This window comes from Thamnophis sirtalis, unplaced genomic scaffold (assembly GCF_051295495.1).
Source record: "Thamnophis sirtalis isolate CommonGarterSnake01/CBP01778 unplaced genomic scaffold, rThaSir2_p1.2 scaffold_6, whole genome shotgun sequence".
In the NCBI taxonomy this organism is placed as follows: Eukaryota; Metazoa; Chordata; class Lepidosauria; order Squamata; family Natricidae; genus Thamnophis; species Thamnophis sirtalis.
This window is the reverse complement of record NW_028261386.1, coordinates 67,663,593-67,690,082: the sequence shown is the minus strand read 5'-3', so window position 1 is coordinate 67,690,082 and position 26,490 is coordinate 67,663,593. Positions and strand designations below refer to the sequence as shown.

The following is a 26,490-nucleotide window of genomic DNA, read 5'->3' as shown; positions in this document are numbered from 1 at the left end:
GAAAAGTGAATCTTTCTGTGGATTCTAAATATATTTAGATTTTTGAAAGATAATCTCCAACACTTCCAATTGAGGTGACTTCACCACCTTTCTGAGTAGTTGGTCCTTATGTTGAATTATTCTTACTGCAAGGATATTTTTTTAATGTTCTGACAGAATTTGCCTTCCTGTAATACAAGATCACTTTTTTATGTTTTGTACAATAAGAAATGTGTCTTCACTATTCCTGTGGCATTCAGGAATTTGAAGAGTGTTATGCTCATAGTATATTTCCAATCTCTGCAAAATCTCTTCACTGGAATTATTTTCTAGTCCATGATCATCCTTGTTGCCTAGTCTGAATCCTCCTTAAAATTGTGTCTTCCAGTTAGGTCTTTAATATTTAACATGTTGCTCATTTAACATTGTAGGTTGAAAAAGATTCTGGTTCCACAGATCCCTATTATTGCTTGTCTGATTTTATATCCCCCCTGGAGTCTGATGTTCCTGACTACTTGGGGATCTTTGCTGTGGCATGCTTTGGAGTAGATGAGCTATGTAAAGAATATGAAAAACAGTCAGATGACTACAGCATTATAATGGTGAAAGCACTAGCAGATCGGTTAGCAGAGGTAATATATTGTAGTTTTTTTTTTTTACATGATTCTACTTATTTTAATTCATGTATTGGAAGGGAGGGGGGAAGGGAAGGACCAACTTGTTTTTTTTTTAAGTAGAAGACTATTATCTGCAGCAAATGTATTGTGATAACTTACATAATGTTTTATCCAATGATGTCATTTACAATAGAGGTCTTATTGATTCTTTGAAAACCTCCATCAACAAATGAAAGAATGAATCAATTTTTTTTGTTCATTCTCTCCTGTACCCACCAAATATGCTTCAGAAGAGAAGGGAATCCTGTAGATCATAAGCAGGAGGCATGGGAATCTGAAAGAAACATTTTGCTTTTATGTGTGCAAGTGTGGGAAATCAATGGGTCAATTAAAATGTCCTTCTAGCACAGCAATGAGCCTACAGTAAATGCAGAGATATCTTTGAATATGAGCCATGAAGTATTAAGGTAACAGTTAAAGGTAATGTACAATGAGAGCCAGTTTGGTCTAGTAGTTAAGATGTTGGATTAGGAGAGAGACACTTGAGTTCTACTCCTGTTTTAGGCCTAACAGCCACTTAGAAGTTCTCTCAGTGCCAGGAAGAAGGCAATGACAAACAATTTTTACCAAAAATACCAAGAACACTGCTTAGATTTCTCTGAATTGAAAGCATCACACAGTAATACATTTGGACAAAGCATCATTAAAGTTATAGCTTGCTTTTGCTTATTTCTAAGGCATTTGCAGAAGAACTTCATGAACGAGTTCGGAAAGAATTTTGGGCTTATTGTACAAATGAACAGTTGGAATTTTCAGATCTGCGTAAAATAAGATACGATGGGATTCGCCCAGCACCTGGTTATCCATGTCAACCTGACCACACAGAAAAAATCACTATGTGGAGACTTGCCAATATTGAGGAAGCTACAGGTATCTTTCAAAGTTTGGTTAGGAAGTTGCATTTTGAAATTGGTGAGGGGAGAAATTATAAATGCTTTATTCCATTTATATTGTTTTCCTTTTATGACTGATATGTTTATAATGATGAGAGGATCCCCATTAAGTTCACCTCCTCTTAAGACTTTGTGAATGAGTTGTGCAGTTGGGAGAACATATGCCCAGGATTGTATGCATGGTCCCATCCTCTGTTGACTATTAAATAATCACCTGTTTTTAGTGTATACTTGAAGAAAGCTCCTTCTTTTTCACAAGCTCACAAAATCACATTCAGAGTATAGATAATTTGCTAATTGATTGCAAAGCTATAAAATTATAATGGGTGATTTGGACTGGATTTGTCAGGAAATTGAGTTTTTCCTCAGATGCAGGTCAGAGATTCTGCAATTTGGCAATATCTGCCAAAAGAGCCAACACAAGTACTTTCCTTTGATTCTTACAGGTATTCAGTTAACAGAATCCCTAGCAATGTTCCCTGCCTCAGCAGTATGTGGTCTCTACTTTTCCAATCCGGCTTCTAGGTATTTTGCTGTTGGGAAAATATTGAAAGATCAGGTAAGACCTTTTTGCTGTTACAGAAATTGCATTAAAAAGGAGAGAGCTGTAAATGGGAATTATATACAGAAACACACTATTTTTAGACCAAGGGTCCCCAACCCCAGTCCACCGCCTAATGCAAGCACACAAAACTGCATTTGCACAAGCAGTGTGCACGTAAAACCATCTTCTCTCCAACACCACTGCTTCCGCCACTTGCAGTCCCCAGAGCCAGAAAGGTTGGGAACTGCTGATTTAGACTACTCAATATGGTATTTGAGCGCTAAATAATTTATTATCTGTGTATTAACAGTACCAATAATTCTTGTTAAATATTACAAACTGAGCAAATGGCGGACAAGGTTTAGAAACCTGAAATTAAATAGCATGTTATATTGCAAATGTGGAAGTTATTGATGATATTAGCAGAAAATTACTAATGTGTTATTTGGGTCTAGAATTTATGAAATCCTTGTCTTGATTAAGTTATTTTAGATGCAGTAAGTGTTAGTGTTGCTTGTCGTATCAAACATAATTAAAAGTTTTGGAAGTTTATAGTCTTTTTTATCTGAAGATTTATACAAACTCCTTGTGTATCTAATCATCAAATAAAGTATTCAATTCAATTCATTTTGAAAGAATAAGATTCAAAAGAGAAGAGAATAAACTACCCTTCTAAATGTATCGCAAAAAAAGTCCACACTGATCAAGTACTCAACTATAACACTAACAACCCAATAGCACAGTAAATAAGCTATGTAAGATCTCTCATTCAGAAGATACAATGTAAACTTTTTAATTTCACAATAAGCTAACAAATTCAACAATGCCATTTGAGAAACTGCAGATATCTTAGACCAAAAGTGCTAGAGAATTCCTGCAGGCTCATCAATCTGATGAATTGGTCATTAGCTGTAATGTTGGAAGAAGCTCCATCTACAAACCATTCAAGAAAGGAAGGAAGCAAAGAAAATGGAAAGAGGCAAACAGTCCTGAATACACACTTCTGCAATCAAGCAATATGTCACTCAAAAAGTAATCAAGGGAGAAACAATATCCCAATGATAGAACAAGCTACTGCATATAAACAGCTAGTAATGTGCAGTCCTCCATGCAACAATTTCTTACTTTGGTAATGACATGTCTGCAAAAGAGAAGCAAGCTGAGACAACATCAAGAAGCAGGCAGGCAGGCAGGCAGGCATTAGCTAAAGTTGGTACAGTAAGTTGTTTAAGAGGGGATTAGTTTTTCACACTGATCCAGTGCACATTGAATGTCTACATTCATGAAATAAATAAAAGCATAACTTTTCATTTGTTCACTTAGATCAGGGGTGTCAAACTAAATTTGTCCTCCGGGATTGGGCGGCCTATAAATCGTACCAATAAATGCCTGGGACTGGATCTGGCCCGCAGGGTATTTAGATCTGGTACGTGAGGCTACCCTGGAAACAGTGAAGGACCGGCTTCCAGTGCTTCTGCCAATGAAAACGGCCCTCCGGAGATCCATTTTATCTGGCAGAGGGTTGCATGGGGCCGTGGCAGCCCAAAACGGAGCTCAGGATCCCGTTTTGGCTAGCAGAGTGCTCTGGCTCCACAGGTGCCCCAACACGAGTGTCATCAAGCTGGCCATCCTACTCTGGCCATGCTTACCCTGGCCCCCTGAGGTCAAACTCAACCCTTATTTGGCCCTCAATGAAATCAAGTTTGACACTCCTGACTTAGATTCTGTTTATATATCATATAGAACTTCCAAAAAATTCTCATAATGTTAAATGCCAAAGATAACTGAAAAATCTGAAGAGGTGCCTTTTCATAGAATTGTAGCAGAATGTTTTCTATTCAGAAAAAAATATGAAATATAATTTCCCAGGTATTTTTATTAGTGTAAGATCTTAAAATTAAAATGCTAATTAGTCATCCTCTTGTTTGTTTTACAGGTTGAAGACTATGCCTTAAGAAAAAATATGTCTGTGGCAGAAGTTGAAAAATGGCTTGGACCTATTCTTGGATATGATTCAGAGTAAAAAAAATAGGGTGATTGATTGATTGGTTGTTAATCAGCTGATATACATAAGAGAAAACATTCACAAGCAGAATAGGGAGGGGATTTGTGTCTGTGTTGGGGGGCAGTATTGTTTCTCCATTTCATACTGTGTAGCAAAGTCCACCAAACTTGTGGAACAAATGTGGGAGAAAACTGCTTCCTCATTTTCTGATTCATTTTAAATAAACAAGAAACAGCTGTTCTGTGGGTAACCCTTCAAATGATTATTCAGTGTAGCTATCTGCTACGGAGAAAATAAATGATATCTAATTGTAAAATATTCTCTGCACTACATCAAACCTACAATAAGCTATAAAACAACAAACCTAAAATAATTCTTAGATATGAAGTGTATCTCTGTTTTGGCTATCCTGGAAATCTTGTCCATTTACGTACATGCATATGCATGTTACCACGAGCTATTTAAAATAAAGACACTCTTTTCTTTCTAAATTAAAGATCATTCTAATTGCATTTGGGATTTTGATGTGTGTGTATATGAAATATCCTTTGTCTAGATGTTTAAATTCTTTTTTAATGGAATAGTTTCATAAAGAAATAAAAGGCAAGATAAAAAAATCAAATACATGAATATTTCATGAAAAGTATTGCAAATATTATACTAAATCTGTAATTCACTACTGATACTGTAATCTGTAATTTTGTCTTCTGAGAATATAGCCATTGGGCATTGTTTTATAGTCATAAGAAAAAGGTCAGCAACTATTTGCACTGACATGTCCCTCTATTTTATGGGGTCTTACTTATATTTAATATAATTGTATGTGTATTTAATAGGTGGTGCCAGTGCTTTAGATTCATTTGGAAGAGGCATTTCAGAATGACTTGGGCTGTGAATGCAACACTTTTCTGCAATTCATAGCAGTCACTTTTTTTCAGAAATATGATCAGGGAAAAAGGCCCTAGTTGCTTTAGTGAGATTATAACAGTTGCCTTTGTGGCGCTCATGTTTTCTGAAATACTTTTTCCCAATTGAATTCCATCAAGCACTGCATAGCTTTACTATTTAATAGCAAATTGGCTCAGAAATTAAAAGAAATGTGAGAGATTAATAAGTGCCTTGATTCTTAATTCCTTCTTAATATACTGGAATATATGTCTGAATAGTAAAGAAATATGGGAAAAGGGGCCCACAATAGTGTTACCTCCTTGCTTCAGGAGACTATGGTACACATTCACATGAACAGTTCTAGAAGTTACGGAGTTCATATTTGCATATAAGCCCAAGAATACTTTTCAGACTTTTCCACTTAAGTTGTGGTGATTGTAGTTCACAGGGGCCCCTCTTGTCATTACTGTGTTCACGTTTTTTTTTCTAAATAAAGAATTATTATTATAATCGATTGTTTATAATAGCTCAGTTATTTACTCTTGTAAGCCCTGGAAAAATCATGCTCTTTTTGGAACTTTTATTATCTATATTTGTAATTATACTCACAGGTGGCTGAGCCTTCTGTTCTGTTACTACAGAAATGTGCTGTTATTTCTGTGTTGTGTTACATACCAAGAGCTGCCAAAACATTAGATTGCAAATCTTTAGATTTTTACATGAACAGTACCTTATGCCACTGACATAAGGAGGTCAGTTTCTTGAAATCTCTATTTTCTTTTGCTATCAAATTGCCTTTTTGCAGGCCTCTGTGATATGTGGATTCTTCATTAGTACTACATGTATTCTGGTATTGATAGCTAGAGGACTAAATTAGCACTCCTAATATTTTCACAATAGGTTTTCATATAGTTTATTTTCCCATTTTAATTTGAGGAAAATGTTCATTACTGATAAACTGCAATTCATCTGTAAACTTCAATAGAGGCTCTCTAGGGCCTTGATAAAATCAAAACTAGATTTATATTTCTTCAGTCTTAATGAAACAGAAGTATTCATTTAGACAAGAGAAAAATCTCACATTCTGTAGATCTCAAACAATGACGTTTATGGATAGATGTAAAAGTTTTGAAAAGTCAAGTCCCCCTCAAGAAAACCTGCTGAAATATCACAAATAGTTCCTATAACACTTTTGTCTTAAGTAAAGACATGCCCCAAATTCTGAATAAACTGAACCATCTGGAAGCCATGTATATTGTTAATTTTCTTCTTTAAATTAACACCTGAAAGGAATGGAAGTCATCTAGTGGCCTGCATCCTTCCCTGTGTCAGCCAGATCACAATTTCCTACCATATCTTTCCTATTCCTCCAATCCACTTACCATTATTAATATTTATTCCTAACGGTCCATTCCCAAGTGTGTCATGTGAATCCCAATTGGTGTTGGCAAGAGTTTCTTAGTTTGCAAGGCAATAGTTAGAGATCCTAGCCACTGTTTATCATTGAAGGCTATTATTCATACAGATTTTATATTATATTTTTTAAAATATCTCTATGTCAAATTATGATTAGCCCATCAAACCTCTCATCAGATTAAATAATGCTAACATTCTTTAAACTTCATCCACTGGGCTTGTGGAGGATTTATCAGCACCAAATTTCAAATAAAATCTCTTACTAAAATGTAATTCTTTGGGATTCTGTATGCCTTATTAATAGCAGCAAGTGCTCACTGTAGTAGATGCATAAATTATTTTGAACTCTGGCAGTTGCATACGTCTTTATTATTTTGCTGTGTGTTTTGTTTCTGCAAAAAACTAACAGATGGGGTAAGTACCTTGGCAAACAAGCTCTCTGCTGGACATTAAAATCAAATTCCTGAGCTTGTCTCCTTTTATCTATCTGGGGTGGAGTAAAGAGGGCAGATTTTTTTTGCAGAAAGTCTGGCACTTTTTTCCACCACTTTTTTTCCTAGTTTTTCAAGAATTGCAGAAAACTTGTGACTTTTGGCATGAGACTGTCACAGAGTGAGGAAAACCAAACATTTTCTTTTACTTTTTCTTTTCGATTTTTAAAGGGGAGATTGGCTCAGTGGTTAAAAATAGATATGCTAAAACTTGCAGACACTTAATGCATCTATTTATAACCCTCAAGTGCAAAAAAAAAGGTAATCAGTCTCTTTGCTCCTTATCTTTTAAATTTTCTTTGGGCCATGAGAGAAAAATAAATTGAATCCTTGGGGCCTTGCATTTTTCTTTATAGGAAATGGGATCTATCTTTAACTTAGAAGTACAGGGAAGCATTATTGTAAATAGGGTTTCTTTCTAGCAATCTAACTGTCAGGTACCAGTTAAGATGCTGGGTTTTCTTTGCTATCCTTGTTGCCTCTCGTTTTTTTAAAAAACCTTTTGTTTGTGTAATTGCAGAGCTTTATCCTTAGTTGTTCTTAATCACTAGTTTTTTTCTTTCTGGTTGTGATGGACCTCTTTCCTTAAGTAGTGCTTTTGTGAGATACTGCAAGATTTATGTACCTGACTCTTATTCAACAATTCAAATTAGATTCTACAACTATCTTCCCTAATATTCCTGATTACCCTATTATTTGGCTCCACTCTTGAGGGCTTCATGATGCCCCATTTTCACATATTAACAGTACATTTCTGAATACATTATGCCATTAAATTGGATTTGCAAGTGACTTGTTCAAAACTCTGTGATGGCCTATCAAGAAAAAACTAAATGAGAGTTCTATGTGAGCTTTACTGGAAATACACACTCTCTCTCTAATGCAATTTGAAAAGTTGTAGATAGAGTGGCATATTTTTAAATGACTAAAAACTCAATTTAAATTCTTTCTGTGTCATGAAACTCACTGAATATCATAAAAAGAATTGCTATCTCTCAGCCTAACCCAGCTGAGAGACTAATCCATGTACGTTATAATTATTATAACATTATTCATGAAAAAGAGTGAAATGTATGGTATAAAATTATGTTTCAGCACAACCAAAATCAGGATTAAAAATATGCTACCCTTACCAATGCTACTTTACAGTAATTGGTTCTTCTAACCCAAATTGAAGTTAGCTTGATTTGATAAATTTCCATCTGGCAAGAAGGATTTTCATAATTGTACAGCATTCAGAAGGTTTAATAAAACTAGAAAGAAGGAATTGCCAGGGAATTGACATGGTGGAAACTGCTCCTGGTGATCAGTGAAGCATGAAACGTAACACAACTTGTCCTTTAAAATCTCTAAATGGTGTTGTGTGGAGAAGGGAAGAAAGAAAGAAATGCTTTATTGGCTTCAATCACCATTGAAAGTTAACAATTTGCTACAGAGTTCCAATGAAACAATCCTGGGCAGTTCTGGAGCATAACAAAATTGGGCTGGGAGGGTCATAGGAAGACTTATGGAATCCCCAATTAAGAGTTTTTCAGTGCTAGCAATAGCACTTACAAATGCCAGCCGCACTTACAATACAATACCATACAATACAATGGCAGAGTTTGAAGGTACCTTGGAGGTCTTCTAGTCCAACCCCCTGCCTAGGCAGGAAACCCTATACCGTTTCAGACAAATGGCTATCCAACATCTTCTTAAAGACTTCCAGTGTTGGGGCATTCACAACTTCTGGAGGCAAGCTGTTCCACTGATTAATTGTTCTAACTGTCAGGAAATTTCTCCTCAGTTCTAAGTTGCTTCTCTCCTTGATTAGTTTCCACCCATTGCTTCTTGTTCTACTCTCAGGTGCCTTGGAAAATAGTTTGACTCCCTCTTCTTTGTGGCAACCCCTGAGATATTGGAACACTGCTATCATGTCTCCCCTAGTCCTTTTTCTATAAAACTAGACATATCCAGTTCCTGCAACTGTTCTTCATATGTTTTAGTCTCGTCCCCTAATCATCTTTGTTGCTCTTCTCTGCACTCTTTCTTAGAGTCTCCACATCTTTTCTACACTGTGGTGACCAAAACAGAATGCGGTATTTCAAGTGTGGCCTTACCAAGGCATTATAAAGTGCTATTAACACTTCACATGATCTTGATTCTATCCCTCTGTTTATGCAGCCTAGAACTGTGTTGTCTTTTTTGGCAGCTGCTGCACACTGCTGGCTCATATTTAAATGGTTGTCCACTAGGACTCCAAGATCCATTTCACAGTTACTACTGTTGAGCAAGGTACCACCTATACTGTACCTGTGCATTTCGTTTTTGTTGCCTAAATGTAGAACCTTACTCTTTTCACCATTGAATTTCATTTTATTAGATAGTGCCCAATGTTCAAGTTTGTCAAGATCCTTCTGTATTTTTAGCCTATCTTCTGGAGTGTTGGCTATTCCTGCCAGCTTGGTGTCATTTGCAAATTTGATGAGTTCCCCATTTATTCCCTCATCCAAATCATTGATGAAGATGTTGAAGACATCTGGGCCCAAAACAGAGCCTTGGGGCACTCCACTGCATACTTCCCTCCATGAACATGCAGCTCCATTGAGGACTACACGATGAGTGCGGTTGGTCAGCCAGTTACGAATCCATCTGGTGGTGATGCTGTCTAACCCACATTCTTCCACTTTATCTAGTAGTAGGTTATGGTCTACTTTATCAAATGCCTTACTGAAGTCCAAGCAAACTATATCGACGGCATTCCTCTGGTCCACTAATTTTGTCGCATTATCACATTTTGTCACTTAATCAAATACGGATGTATTCATTTTTAAAAATAAAATATATCTTATTTCATCTAGTTTTCTTCTAACAATATCACATTTTTTGCAAGAAATTTTTATTTTTATTAAACAAACCACACATACACACACAAATCATCATCTTACATTACATCTTGTAGAAAGTGTGTCAATTGGTTACAATTAGCTTTCGTGCCTCTCTTCCACAATCATTTCTTATATTCATATCAAATGAATAAGATTCTTAATGAGTCTTACTATCAACATAGCATAGTTCCCATTTGACTGAAATTGTTTTAGTGTCCTTTTGCCTAAAATAATCCATAGTTAAAAACACAACCACCTGATGGCATTTCATTATTACAAAATCATCCAATAGCCTTAAACGTTTATAACATATTCTAAACAAAGATTAATTGACAAAGTTTCTAAGCCCTTTTCCCCTCCAAGTCATTGTTTACAATTTGTGTCCAGGTTCTTTTTGTTATGGTAGTACCTATATATATCAATAACTGTATCCCTTATCCTTATCCTTCCATTATTAGTTGTTATAATTAATATTGGTTAACAAAAAATTCTTTACTGTTTATATCCATTTTCTTCTCATCAAACCAACATATATGTGCACCTTATTGCCCTTATCAATTATTTATTTAACATAACTGTAACTTACTAAATTACTACTTACTAATTATAAAACTTAGTTAATTTTTTTGTTATCTACTTTCATATATCCAATAACATTACACCTTTATAACATATTCAAAATAAAGATTAATTAACTAAATTTCTAAACCTTTTTTCCCAAATCATTGTTTACAATTTATATCCAAATTCCTTATGTTAAACTAGTGTGTGCGTGTGTGTGTGTGTATGTGTTTTTTTTTATTTGTGCTGATAACACAAATATAACAAAAACACAAATATAACAAAGGCAACAGTAAAAATATTGGGTTTCTGTCGTGATGGACTCTTGTGACGAGCCGATTGACAGATGATGGAAGCAGTTAGCTTCCTCCCATAATTGGGGTTTACCAGGAGTTGTGACTCTCTATCTATCTATCTATCTATCTATCTATCTATCTATCTATCTATCTATCTATCTATCTATCATCTATCATCTATCTATCTATCTATCTATCTATCTATCTATCTATCTATCTATCTATCTATCTATCTATCTAATTAACTACATCTCTTATCATTTCATTATTATTGTTGTTGTCAATATTTGTTAGCAAAATCATTTACGAAGATCCTTTACTGTTTATATCACTTCTTTCTCATCAAGCCAACACATGTGTGTACCTTATTGTCATTATCAATTCTTTATTTAACATAACAATCTAAAAGTTACTAAATTACTACTTACTAATTATAAGATTTATTTTTTTGTTACTGACTTTGATATATCCAATAACATTTCAACAAGGATTAGTTAACAACATTTCTAGGCCTTTTTTTTCCAAGTCACTCTTTACAATTTATATCCAAATTCCTTATATTAAACCAGTACATATATATGTCGTTAACTACATCTCTTATCATTTCATTATTATTATCATTAATATTTGTTAACAAAATCATTTATTACTTATATCCAGCTTCCTCACCTTCAGCCAACATAGAAATATACCTTGTTACCATTATCAACTGTTTATTTAACAAAGCAATCTAAAAATTACTAGATTCTTACTTATTAATCATCAAACTTAGCTATTTTTTATTATCAATTTTCATATATCAACCTGTGTCCTTCCAGAAGGCATATAGTCTTATTTCTTTTGCCATTTGTGGAGTTAATCTTCTGTTTATTTCCTGGGTAAAGTTTTTATGGACATCTCTCTGCACCTTGTTGCTTGATGGATCTCTCAGGTAATCTCGGCGCCATTTTGCTACTTTAATTAATTTATCTTTGATTATCAATCCTGCTTCTGATATAATTTTTCTCTTTAAAACCATCATTTTTTCTCTTTTTTCTTCTTTTGTGCCTTGAAATTTGGGGTAGAGCTCCGGACCATCAAATTCCCTTTTCCATACTCCCATTTTTTTGCTTTCAACCACTTTCACTTCAGAAATCAAATCATTAGTTTTCTTATTTTCCCCTCTCCCAGTGCCGATAAGGCTCTCAAGGGACAGCTGTGGTAAACGCTTTGTGCCCTTGACTCTTATCACTTTTAGTTATGGAGCTCTGAAGCACAAAGACAGTGAGATCAAAGGAGAAACAGGAACAAATGCGTAGTTTAAAAAAAAACAACCCCCTAGCCTAAAGCCTCTGAGCAGCAGAATTTAAATACTTTCCTTTCACTTTCTTGTGTTGTCTCAGATTTAGGAGTGACAAAGTTCTTAAATGGAATTTAATAGCAAATAATAGATATTTTTGTTAGCGTAGAGAGGGAGATTTTAATCCTTAAGTTGAAAAATAAAGCAAGAAAAAGTTGAAGAAGAAAAACCGGTCCATTCAGTTTAAGAAAAGGGGGGGGGGGGGGGAGAAAAAAAAGTTGCAAGCACTTCAATCCACAAAGTGTAATTACAAAAAGAAAAGCATACTAACCAAAACAATCCAATGGAGATCAATTCCGCCACTTACTTCTTCTGCTTAAGGATTTAATTTAGCATAAAAAAGAAGTTCTTTTGGGCAATCTTTTTCAAAACAGAAAAGACTTTTTCTTTCTGTTTCCTTCTGTTTTGGAGCTGCCCCAACTTCATCAGCCTTGGTTGGATTTTTTACCGCCGGCTTGAAGAATTTATCTTGCTTCTTTCAGGGATTTTGTGATATCCCCGAGATCAGCAAGACGTATTCTTCCTGTTCACCGTCTCTTCGGGACGGTTTAGGTCCGTTTGGACCACCCAGCGGCAAAAGTATTGGCTGCGGTTTCAGTGCATCAAGACCGCATGACCATATCATCACGATGTTGGCTCCTCCTTCCACTTTCACATTATTTTTGTGGTTTAATTGTGTCAGACTTAACTGTATAAACGTATATTTTTAAATTATTATATAGCATAAAATGATACCTGGTGTTATTTTTCTGTTAATGGCTTAGTATATCCTTCTCAAGTCTTTGAACTAAAGATTAAGAAAAATAATATTGCTGAACCTTAGCACTGTTATTGATCTGCCTTGTAGCCTGATGGATGAAAGTACGTGGATCTCCGACTCAGCTCATGACAAGTATTAAATACATATGGAGTTGGGTTCTTGGAACACTGTTGTAACAGCAGAACTTTAACTACTTTCTCTCAGTAGAAATTGAGTGAATTCTAAGGAAAACCAATCAGCAATTAGAATTTTCCAATTTCTGCTTTGTATTTTATGCATACTTCGTTAATACATTTTCCTAAGGAAAATCCATGCCTAGTGCTACTAAGCTATGCATTATTGCACCCATTAGTAGTATGGAATAATGTTTTTATTTTGCTAGAGCTGTGTATTGTCAGCGTTCCAAATATCATCCAGAATTAAATCAGAGTTCAAGACATAACTTTCATCAAAGTTCCAATTTAATAGGCAGACATGTTGGTACATCTGTGGAAACCCGAATCTGAAAGCTTCCTGGGTTTCCACCCAGTTGAAAGTTCATGATCTTGTCCTCACACCCACAAGTCCATCACTTGAGAGACCGCCTCCTGCCAATTATCTCCCATAGACCTATTAGATCCCACAGACTAGGCCTCCTCCGAAGCCCATCTGCCGGCCAGTGTTGACTGGCAACTCCCTGGGGGAGGGCCTTCTCTGTGGCTGCTCCGGCCCCCTGGAACGATCTCCCCATTGACATCCTTACCACCCTTCCGGCTTTCCACAAAGCAATTAAGACCTGGCTGTTCCAGCAGGCCTGGGGCTGTTGAATCTCTCAGCCCCACTTGAGGATATGATTGTTGTTGTTTTTTAAAATGTGTTTGTCTTTTATTTTTTATTCTGTACCCCCTTCTCTCTTTGATTGTTAGCCGCCCTGAGTCTCTCGGGAATAGGGCGGCATACAAATTGAATAAATCCAATCCAATCCAATCCAATGTCCAATCTTCCTCTGCCCCGCTGGCATTTCCACCCATCTAGTTCTGGTCATGTGCAGAGGTGCGGAGATAATGAATGACCTTGGGCTTCTAGAAAGGAATGTTTTATTTTAACAACAACACATTCTACTCCTTACTATCCCCCCTCCCAATTCCCCACTAATGAAACAGCATAGTAAAGAAAGAGAGAGTGGCACACCAAAGATCCTAAAAGGAATATGACTGCAGGCCTGACAAACAAGTTCATAGTTGCTGTACCTTCTCTTTATAAAATGTTGCTGGAACCAAGTGGGTTCTAGGAAAAAATATGGCTGAATGGATATGATTTTTTTTTCTGCATCTCCTTCCCTGAAATCAAAATTAAGAGTGAGGGAAAGGCAGTGATAATAATGTTAATTTGTATTTCATTTCTAATAACTAGGAAGAAGTGTTCTACTTTGTAGAAGGAAATGTGTTGTATTCAAATGTTTTCTTTCAAATTAATAAATAGACCTGTGTTCAAAGACCAGTGTTCCATCATCTCTTGTATTTTAAATGTATTGTGTGTACAACTCCTGGAAACTATACTTAGGTCTAGTTGGGTGATGGGAGTTGTAGTTTCAACATACTTGTAACCACAGATTTAGAAAGTGCATTACAGGCGATGGTATTATTTAAGTTTCTTTTACATATAAATGTCATTGATTATCCATATGGTAGATTTATTCTACAACATAATTCTCTATTAATGCCCAGAATGAGTTTTAGAAAATGTAATTTTAAAAAATGTACCTTGTCTCACTAATTCTGAGACACACACAGGTATTTCAGTATGCTCTTTTTGTCTGTGAAGTCAGAACATCAAAATTCTAGCTCCAGGCTAACTTGCATCTTATGTTCCCCTTTGCCTTGAAAAAGCCACTCAGCTTTGCAGACCTTTTTCTCTAGCTGTTTCTCCATTAGACTAATCAAACTTTGCCCATTGCTATTTAGTTCAGACCCCACTATTCTCCATCATCGTTTCCCTAATAACTAGCAAATCTATACTGTAGTCTAGCTATGATTTATATGTACTAAAAGTGTCAACAGGGGATAGTGATTTAAAATGAGAATGTCTTGAAATGTTTTAATGTTATGTACTATGGTAGTAGTGCAATTATTTGAAGACTACTGACATTCTACTTAGCAATTTCTATCTGCCAAGTTATCACAGCATATTTTTATGTGCAGTTAACTTGTCAGACATTTCCTCCCATTAAAGGCTTTTCTGTTCATTGCTTTGCTCTATTGTACTGTGCTGGACAATTTAACATGTTCCTCACCACAAGAACATGGGGGTCGGCGGACAATTTTAACTCAAATTTCTCTCCTGCAACCCACAAACTCACTCCCATTGTTCTTCTGGAAGATCTCCCACTTTTCCAAATCAGATACTGGAGATCCCGAATACCTCAGAGGGGAAATGAAATCAATATTCCATTCTACTATTTCTAACTGGATGTTACATTGCTATGCTCTGTTACGTATTTATATTAAGGTGACTAGACAGCCTTACATTTTAAAACTCTCTAGAGGCTGAAATCATAGAGAAAATCAGATGTCAACACACATTAATAAGTATATAATTAGCTCCAATTAACACATCTACAGACTGCAACATACATTTCATGCATAATTAGCATCTGTGAACGTGAAACTAAAATGCATTTCTACTTTTCATACTGTTTTGGCTCTTAGCCTTGTTTAAAAGCTTGTATTCAAGTTATCTGTGTATGAAAGTACAAAAATGGTTGTATGGAGCACTGATAACTATGGAATGATACTATATGGAAATCAATGGCATTAGAAAGTTTGTTAACTGCATTCTGGATTTTAATGGAAATTGAAAAGACGAGTTTAAACCGATGAATTTGTAAGTTGTAATACATGCTTATACTATATGCATAGATCAAGATATGTGTTTCAATAAAGCTGAATTATTTCACATTATATGCATCCCTTGATTAACCCAATGAGATATCCATTAGATATAAGTACAGCCAAATGCAATAGAAAGTGGCAGAGGACAGGTCTTGGTCACCGAAGTAACTATGACCACTACAGTATGCTAAATCCAGTGGCATCTGCACTTGCATGCACAGCAGAAGCTAAAAGAAAGTTAGCTAAGCCAAAGTGTGCTGATTAAAGGTCATGTTCTGTACTTCTAATCTTAAGTTCTGATTTGGAAAGACCTCAAGGAAAACCAATAGACAATTTTTAAAAATCAATTATCAAATTAAACTCAGGATGTCCATCACTATAAACACAATAATCAGTGGAAGTGGAAGATGATTGCTAAGGCCAGGGGAATAAAAAATGAGAACATAATTACCTTTCAATAGGCCTCCCTAGGCGGTGTAAGGTTAGTGAGAAATTAAATAGGTCTTTCTAAGGATATTTCAAAGCTGCAATAATACATCTTAAAAAAAGACCACTATATTTTAATGTAAGAGTTAGAAAATGTTTTTAAAAATTTCCAATATGATCTATATGTCTGGGCACATACACCATCATTCAGGCTTTAAAAATATAAAGTAGCATTATAATTTGGTCTAGAAATACAAGTTAGAAGTAACCTGTATTACTATGAGAAGCAGTATGTCCTTTTGCTGTTTTTGAAATTGCAAATAATTTTCTAAATTCTTTTAAAAAGGAGTCGTACTCTGCCTGTTTCCTACATACAGTGGTAATGGATTTGACCAAAGAGATCAAGGTCCAACAGGACTAAGGAAACAGTATGTTCATGGATCATATCCATGTCAACAATACATTCTAACATGTCATAATTAAGGTTATGATGAAACATAAACATTTAAAAAGCCTATTGTGCTGATATAAAGAATACTATTTTTTTCACGCAGCAAATTTAGATTGGATAGATCAGTGGTAGTCAACCTGGTCCCTACCGCCCACTAGTGGGCGTTCCAGCTTTCATGGTGGGCGGTATGGTTTTTGTCCGATATTGAAGCACTTTCCTTTTTAAAATTTAATTGACTTCCCTACTTTATAAATCACCATTACTGTGGAACCAGTGGGCGATTAGAAAATTTTACTACTAACAGAGATACATAAATGGGCAATAGGTATAAAAAAATTGACTATCCCTGGGATAGATAGTACAATTCAGGTCTTATTTCCTTTGATTGATTTCTTTTTAAAAAAATATTTGCTATATTTCTTGTGCTGTGCTCAAAACCAGGAATAATACTGACTTGACGAAGAAGGCAACTCTTATTAATCATGATGATTTGTCTTCCACTGAGTTGTGAACAAAATTCTATTCAGGCTGGTTGTCTGAAATCTCTTAATTTCATTTGCATTTGAGATAACTAATATCACTTGGAAGAAGTGGGAAAATCTGGTTTGGTTGACATGGTAATTAATGAGGTTATATAATATCTATCAATTTCTTTTTCCTGTGTGAGACATAATCCTTACTGATATTTTTACAAGTTATTGCATAATCCCAGAATTTGTCCTTTTCAACGCTATGACAAGATTTCAGAAATAAGTATAGTGTCATTTCTGCCCTGAGTAAAAAGCAAATTACGTAACAGAATTAATAATAATTAATGCCTTGTAGTCTTGTAGTTCTTAGCAGAATACAAAAAAAACCCACCATCTTTTGCTTAATAGCAAAAGACCAGCACAGGGATATGTGCTTAAGATCTTCTGATTGGATAGAATCTACATAACTGTACTTATTAGGCATGGAGAGTAATGCCTGTATAAAAGTAAATCTCAAAGAAATAATAGTCTACACATAAGCAACCATTCCCAAGCAAAGATAAAAAAAATGCTTGATTAGTGTGCTATTAATATTGCTAGCTCAAGGCCTAAAAATATAGATATAATCATTGATTGCATCCAGCTTGTTGTTTAAAATGTTTAGGATTGCATTATTAATTGTTTAAACCATGGGCTTGATTTTAAATTTATATTCTAGTTACTTCATTTAATGCGGAAACATTTATATTATAAAAATTAATGTATACTTAGGTATTTATAATTGTAAATATTTAGAAGAAAATTAGGAATAAATGGTCATGAATATTAAAATGCAATTTTGTTAAATGACAGCATTCTTTAGGTTAAAAGGTCCATTTGGATATTTACATAAATCATTACAGTCTCCTGTTTACTAACTACTGCCTTTTACAAAGCTAGGCTTACCATATTTTTATGATGTTTCACTGCCATTTTAATAACTGGAGAAAATGTTCAGTTAAGATAAAGGGGCATTGCCAGGGCGGGGTGGTGGTGATTTTATTATATTAATTTGTTTGATTCTTTTTTATTAGTTTTATTGTTTTAAATGAGGTCTTATATTCTGTAAGCCTCTTGAGTTGCCATGTGCGAATAATAGGCGGCGATATAAATTCAATAAATAAATAAATTGGCACTAAGTAACTATGTTGTCAGCATAAAAACCCTGCTATCGTACTATTGTTTATATTTGTTTCACCCCCAAATTGTGGACATATTTTCACATCATAGGTATGTTTACTATTCCTGTGAATTTTTGAGTTTGATAGACAGTTTGTTACTATGTTAATTTCTTCTCCAGTTGTGTAGATTGTTATTGCCTGTTGACATATTTTAAACTTTAAAAAATATATACTGAGATACAGACTGGCCTTTGTAATCTTTCAAATACTCCTTAAGTCTTTCTTGTTTCAATTCTCCAAAATATTATCTTCACCATTCAGAGATTGATGAGATTTATTTCAGCCGTTTAATTCCAATTCCAGTTTCTTTTGATCCACAACATCTTATGAAATATTCTGCATATAATTTAAGAAGTTGATGGTATATAAAAGTAATACACTCCTTTCCTAATTTTGAACAATTTAGCATCTCCATAGTCCATTCTACTTGCTCCTCCAAAATCAATGAACTCTTCAAAAACAGATGAAGGTGGTGGCCTGCAGTTCAGTTATTTGCCCCATCATGTTGAAAACTGAATGCATTAATAATATACATTAATGACACGTTCTGATATTAACAATATCATAAAATTGTTTATTTAAAAAAATTGTTAAAACATATTAAAATTACACTGAACTAAAAATGAGATAAAAGGTATGCTAAATTTGAGGAAAATGTTCCTACAGGAAATGTACATAAACAATTGTGTGGTGGCTCATTTTCACATATGATAGGCATCATCATCTGAATATGGCTGAACTGGAAAGAAATATTCCAAAATATGTTTATTAGATATTGTAATGCCAACACATTAGAAATCCCCATAGACTTTGGGATGAACGCCCTTTCAATGGTATGGAAGTATGAATGGATTTCCAGAAAAATTGCAGACTACAGGAACCATTTGCGCTTCAATTTGAGATGCAGACAACACAGATTTATCCCCAACAGCCTGTGCCCATTTTCACAGTGAGAGGGACATAGGGCAGAAAATATCCTGTAGCAAGAAGGCTCCACATCCATTTGTAATACTCAGGTGACCCTGAGGACACAGATAAACCTCCAAGTGCCTCAACAACTCTCCAAAAAGGATGCAAACTACCAGCTGTTTGCAAGGAATATAAATCCTTCCATTTCCTCACCATCCAGTCAGAGAAAAAAAAAGCTGCTTGGAGGAGAAGTGAAACATCTCCAAAGAAAAAACAAAGTCCTGAAAAGCACCTTGGGACAACCATGACCCCTGGATGATTGAGAATCTCCATAGACTTTTAACACATTAGAAAGGCACAAGGTTGGGAAGGCTATTTGAGAGAGGGGCATTTCTTGTATTAAAAGATTTGGGAGGAAGAGGCATTATAGTATCTTATAATTTGCCATAATTGTCCATTTGGATTATATGTGCGGAAAAGGCAGAAATGCGAGATCACACTTTCCTAGTGGAAGCTGCAATGAGGTGTTGCATATGGAGTTATTTACTTTTGAGGGCAGTAATCAGTTCTGCTTTCTTCTAAAATATGCCATTGAATTTTCAATCCCAATCCCACTGTTGTATTTTGTCTCCCACATGAAGTTTGTTGGCTGCCATGTATGCTTCATGATAGCTAGAAAATTTTGGAATTATTTTACACAGCTGATAACATTTATATGGGTAACACCATTTTCACTGCAGGGTAAATGGGTGAATGGGTGTCTCTTGTTCTACTCATTTAATTTGCTTTTAATTTGTTGTCTACATTCTACAGGCATGAAACAAATGTATTCTACTTCATACTATTTGGATTGTTCAATGTTCAATGTTTATTACACTTGTATGCCGCCCTATTCCCGAGGGACTCAGGGTGGCTAACAAACAAGGTGTGTGTGGGGGGGAAATACAACAACAAACAAAGACAAAAACAAATACAAAAAACAGATTAAAAGCAACGCAACAGTCGCAACCATTCAAGTGGGGCTGGGAACTCATCAGCCCCAGGCCTGCCGGAACAGCCAAGTCTTGATAGCTTTGTGGAAAGCCTGAAGGGTGGTGAGGGTCTGAATCACCATGGGGAGATCGTTCCAGAGGGCCGGAGCAGCCACAGAGAAGGCCCTCCCACGATGGGTCGACAGTCGACATTGGCTAGCGGATGGTATTCGGAGGAGGCCTAATCTGTGAGATCTAATTGGTCGTAGGGAGGTAATTGGCAGGAGGCGGTCTCTCAAGTACCCAGGTCCAATACCATGTAGGGCTTTAAAAGTAACGACTAGCACCTTGAAGTGCGTCCGGAGCCCAACAGGCAGCCAGTGCAGCTCATGGAGGATAGGTGTAACGTGGGTGTACCGAGGTGCACCCACAATCTTTCGCGCGGCTGCATTCTGGATAAGCTGAAATCTCCGAATGCTCTTCAAGGGCTGCCCCATGTGGGGCGCATTACAGTAGTTTCCCCCACTTTTAGGATTTGTTACATTCTAGCACATTGTGGTATTACCCATTAGTAGACATTACCCAATGTCTATTAATGCCTTTTTCTTTGTGGCCATTTTGTTTGCATAATCAAGATAATCAAGCTGGAATGAGAGAAAAAAGCTGATGAGAGCACTAGGTCTCAGCTCCTTTGAGAGAAATTTAAATACAGAAGAGAATAATGAATACACCTACTCAGACAACAATGAAAATCAGGTTTTTTTCTTGCTTGGAATAGCTGTATCAACTATAAGGACAAGCAAATACACTTTTGTTCTAAACACTGTGGGGAACGCTTGTTTCATGCTCTTGGCACAGATATTACTATTCACTTTTAGAACTACAGGCAATCATTGACAATACTGAGCTCTCTGATTTTGGCAGTTCTGGCAGGAAATAGAAATGATACTTCATGATTATCACACTCCATAAATAATAAACATCAAAACAGTGTGAGGCTATGCTTCAAAGGAATAATAATTAAAATGTAATCTGAATATTGACACCGACCCTTTTGAATGTCAAATCAATTAGAAAAAAAGCTTTTAAATGATTTTATGTCTATTACACATAACTAGTTGGCATGTTCCTCCAGATAAAGGTAGGAGATAGGTTTGATCTAATGGTTAAGGCCCCAGGCTAGAAAGTAAAGATTCATGAGTTCAAGCTCCCCCTTAGCTATATAAAGTCAGCGGGATGGCCTTTGGCCAGTCACTATCAACTCAACCAACCTCATAGGGTTATTGTGGGCAAAATAGGAGGAGGAAGATGTGTTAGATATGTTTACTGCCTTGAGTTATTTATAAAAGTAATAAAGGTGAGATATAAATAAGTGCAGAAGTATAAAATGCTGAAGTGTCCCTGAGTGTGAAGGAAGATAGCTCCCATTTGTCTTACGGATTTGTTTTTCAGTCTTCAGGTTTGAACAATAATTGAGGCTCAATTATGCTAGTTAAGGAAGAGCCATTTCAAGTCATGGAACAAGATTTGGGCTATGGAAACTTTTTCAGGAATGTATGCTGTTGTGTGAGATCCTAAGGTCAGGGGGTTGAGTGTGCATAAAAAAACCCCATATGCTAAAACCACTTATTCAGTCAATCTATCAATCAATCCATTTATATAGCTGCCCATCTCACGATAAAGTGACTCTGGGTGCCTTACAAGAGAAATCAACATCATCATCATCGCCATCTACTATCTATCTATCTATCTATCTATCTATCTATCTATCTATCTATCTATCTATCTATCTATCTATCTATCTATCTATCTATCTATCTATCTATCTATCGCAGAATGAAGGCCTCTTCCATGTGTTTCAAACCAATATAGTCCTGAGCTTTCATTTGCCAATTAGGCCCACTGATGTCTTCGATCCATGCTGATGTCGTCGATCCATCTTGTTTTAGATATCTTTCATGGATGCTTTTTATCAAGTGGGATCCATTATGCCTTGGTCCACCTCCCATCAGTTTCATTTCCATATCCATTCTTTTATTTTCTTGATGATATTTTATACTTTTGTTTGTTCTCTAATCCTTGTGCAGGTCTTCCTATCTTGTCTTGAAATGCCAAGTATATATCTTTCCATGGCTCTTTGCACCACTTGTAGCTTTTATATTGATTCTGAGGTTAGCGTCCATGGCATAGGTACAGCAGGTAGCACACACTGATTGAAAACTTTTCTCTTCAGGCATAGGAGGGAGATTGTTCTTGAAAATTATGCTTAGCTTGCCAAATGCCTGCTGACTACATTTAACATGCCATTCAATTTCCTGTATTGTATCATCTTCCACTGAGATCTGTTGGCCAAGTTACACACACACACACACACACACACACACACACACACACACAGCCGAGGTGGCGCAGTGGTTAGGGTGCAGTACTGCAGGCCACTTCAGCTGACTGTTATCTGCAGTTCAGCGGTTCAAATCTCACCGGCTCAAGATTGACTCAGCCTTCCATCCTTCCGAGGTGGGTGAAATGAGGACCCAGACTGTGGGGGCAATATGCTGACTCTGTAAACCGCTTAGAGAGGACTGAAAGCCCTATGAAGCGGTATATAAGTCTAACTGCTATTGCTATATATCTATATTATCTCTCTCTCTCTCTCTCTCTCTCTCTCTCTCTCTCTCTCTCTCTCTCTCTCTCTCTCTATCTATCTATCTATCTATCTATCTATGATTTTAATAGGCACCATTGATTTTTATTCCATCTTCAGTTTATTTTGAGAAATCTTCAAAGAAACAATCATGATATCAAAATGTTAAACAACTACAATGAAAAGATGTCAACAATATTATTAATAACAAGATAGTGGAGAAAATTATTAAAAACATGCAACCATCTCATTAAGTTGCCATTTCCTGGAGATGCACAGTGCTCTTTTAAGAGACTTCTGAATGGATGTCAAGGAGGGGCCCAATCTTACTTTGAGATTATGCAATTTATTGCACACACAATAAATGCTTTTTTGTGTTTGGACTGGTACCATTATTTGGAAAAAAACAGGTCTCTAAACGGATTTTAGAGAATAGTGTTAAAAGTAGTGGCGAAATTCATGCTTATTTAAAAGTAGACTTCTCTAAGCTCCAGAGGTGCTGCGTTTGCAACTTCTAAACTTATGAGCAGCAAGTGCAGGAAAGCATTTAGAAGAGAGCTTGTCTGTTATAGTTTTACAACTTTGTCAATAAGTTTCTTGCCTAAAGCATGGGTAAGATAACATAAATGAAGGAAAAAATAAGGAACTGTATTAGAATGTTTGTCTCAGAAGGATACAGGACAATCAAGTTGTACAGATATTCCCTAGATTACTGGGATTCCCAGTGATGGACTGGGAACTCCATCATTAAGAAATACGGCATAAAGTGTAATGTCACATGAATGCATATTTAATAATGGCCATTCTGGCAGTCCCACTTGTCATACAAGGGCTACCTGAGGCAATAATATATTTCAACAGTTCATTCTTTGAGGATAATTTAATATCAGTGTGATAAAAGGAAATACAGATTGTTACTCTTCATCAACATTGTTAGAATTTTATTTTTACAAATTTTGTTTGCATTTGTAAGAATATTCTATTACAATAACTTTTTTAAAAAAATTAGTAACTTATTGAACTTTGCATAATTAATATTTGTACAGGAGCTGGTAAGTTTCATGCTGCACATTAAAGATAGTTCTAGGAAAGGATTTCAGACCTCTTAACTGTAGGAACCAGAGCAGAATAATGTCAGTGCACATTAAGCCTGGAAAACCTGTTCTGCCTCAAAAGATACCTTGAAGTAAAGTATCCTGAACCAGATGGCTATTGTAATAACTATGCTTGCTTAAAATTATATAATTAACATAAATTACATAAATTTCCCTTCATCTGAAACAACAGTGAATGCTTCAGCTTAATATGTTAAGGAGCTGCAATATTTTTATCCTCCAAGTTAAATTATATATGTATAGGTAGTGCTTCAATTACTATAACAATTGAGACAAAAATTTATGTTGTTAAGTGAAACAGTTGTTATGTGCATTTTGCCCCAATTAATGACTTTACAGCAAATCAGGCTCAAGAGATCATGATTTTCAACATTACCTGCCAACTTCCTGCTAGCAGAGCCAATGGGAAAACTGGCAGAAAATTAAAAGTCACAATCATGTGAGGTTTCTCTTTTCTATTAATTCATCTGTTAGCTTTCCTCCTCTAACTTATTATATTTGTGTGATCAATCAATATTCCAGATTCTAAGATATCATCCATTGCTTGTCTGTGGGTGAATTAATTTTTCCCCTCTGAAACTAATTACCACATAAACCTCTTTTAAATGATGAATCACCATTTCAGTTTCTTTTAGTACACTTAGTACCATTTAAGTCTGCAATCTTATACCAAGCTTTCTGAGAGTAATAAAGCTTTGGTACAGTAATCTCTTATGAGAGGGAGTGAGGGAGAGGGGGAGGGGGAGAGAGAGAGAGAGAGAGAGAGAGGGAAAGAGAGAGAGATTGTAGTGGTTAAGATGCCACTTTTGATGCAGAAGACTGCAGATAAAATCTTACCAGTAGGGTTTCTTGGGCAATAACCCAACTTTCCTACCTCAAATATGAGAGTGACATGAACTAAGAAAGTCATGCTGACTTGGTCATCATGCAGATTAACAAATTCTGACTATGATGCTGGGGAACCAGAACCATATGATGGTAAGTTGGCTACTAGAATAAATCATACCTGGGAATGATAGATTGGGACAATAGCAGGCCGATTGAGAAAGGATATATAAAATTATAAGGGAACTTATGGATGTATAGAAGACTTGCATTTACAGTAACAGTAAATGGTTGATACCACAATGCTTCAATATAATGAACAGAAAGTTGCTTTCACAGCTTTTGACCAATTACATATTACATTCCATACTCAAGAAGACACAGAAGAACAACTGGATGTGCAGACAACACCTGAAGCTAAAATGACACTACCATCCTTATAGAGCACAGCTTTTGATACAAGGCATAAGATTATAGCTATAATCAACCCTTGACACCAGTTAACAAGACTAAGTGAAGTACCATCACATAGTATGCTAGAAGATACCAATAGAGCCTTCAAAACAATCCTTACAACCACTATAATACCATGAACTGCACAGCTGCTATAATTCTGGGTATACTTGGCTATATGATCAAGAACAGCAATACATAACCATCACCACCACCTCCAGAACATCAGGTTAGAGCATAAGATCAAGGTAACTTGGCGAGAGGTTAATCAATTGGTGGAATTACAGAAGGATGTGAACATTAAGGGTACAACTTGGCTACTGGAAAAATACAAGGACCTGACTCAACCTGAAACCCTAGAGATTGCTAAAAAAAAAAAGCTCACAGCACTGGCTACTAGGCTAAGATACACTAGAAAAGTAGACGCCAAGAAGATAAATGGCCTATTCTCCAAAGATCCACCCAAGGTATACTCCCATCTGCAGTGCAACAACTGCAGCATAGCCATAGCAGAAACTCAATGGTATTATAGGAGCACATGAGAAAAGGAGAAGACACATAACACTAGTAGAAAGTGGCTGCAGGACCTGAGAACAGACTTCAGCAACCTCCCAGAACAGGAGCCTGTCACCATCAGAGTAGCAATATCCAGCAGTGAGTTAAGAACCTGAACAGCTGGACAGCACCTGCCAAACATAACATCATTGGCTAAAGAAACTAACACCAGTGCATGAATGCCTAGCAGCACAGATGAACCAGATGCTAGCAGCAGGTTCCCACACAGACTGGCTAACTCAAAGGACGGTGCAGTTCATGAAAGACATCTCATAAAGGAACAGCACTGTCCAACTACTGGCCAATAACCTGCTTCCCCACAATTTGGAATGTCCTATCAGGCATCTAGTTGCTAAGCTACATGACCATATGGACAGTTCATGAGCACAGTTCAGAAGGGCATTCGGAACAAAACCAGAGGATCAAAACACCAGTTGCTTGAGCAGTTGCCTAAGACTCAAGGTCTAAATAAGCCATTCTGAATACATCCTAGATTGACTACAGGAAAGCCCTCGACTTAATGTCACACACATGGATCTATGAATTCCTGGTGCTATGTAAAGTCAACAGGACACTGAGGACCTTCCTCAAGAACTCAATGGAATTGAGAAAGACAACACTGGAAGCCAACTCATGGCAACTCATAGAAGTGGCCATCAAGTGCAGCATAAAGCAAGGTGACTACACCACATGTAGCCTTGTTTTGCAACAAGCTTTCACCCCCCCAGCCAGATAATTACAAGGAATGGATATTGATACAAATCCAAGAGTGGAACTATCACCAGACATCTCCTCTATATGGATAACATCAAGCTAAGAGTGAATAAGACATCCATTCACTGATCCAGTGGACACAGATATACAG

The 26,490-nt window shown here is 36.2% G+C and overlaps 1 protein-coding gene across 1 annotated transcript in view; it reads left to right on the top strand.

Annotated features, from left to right (window-relative positions):
* Window positions 1-5,498, top strand: part of MTR (5-methyltetrahydrofolate-homocysteine methyltransferase) — an 88,783-nt gene extending 83,285 nt beyond the window's left edge. Inside the window, exons 30-33 of the mRNA XM_087718054.1 lie at window positions 411-611; window positions 1,334-1,526; window positions 1,996-2,108; window positions 4,030-5,498. Coding sequence (XP_087574180.1) covers window positions 411-611; window positions 1,334-1,526; window positions 1,996-2,108; window positions 4,030-4,116 — 594 coding nt within the window. The 3' untranslated portion in view covers window positions 4,117-5,498. The remainder of the gene's footprint in view (window positions 1-410; window positions 612-1,333; window positions 1,527-1,995; window positions 2,109-4,029) is intronic.
* The last annotated feature ends 20,992 nt before the right edge of the window (window positions 5,499-26,490 follow it).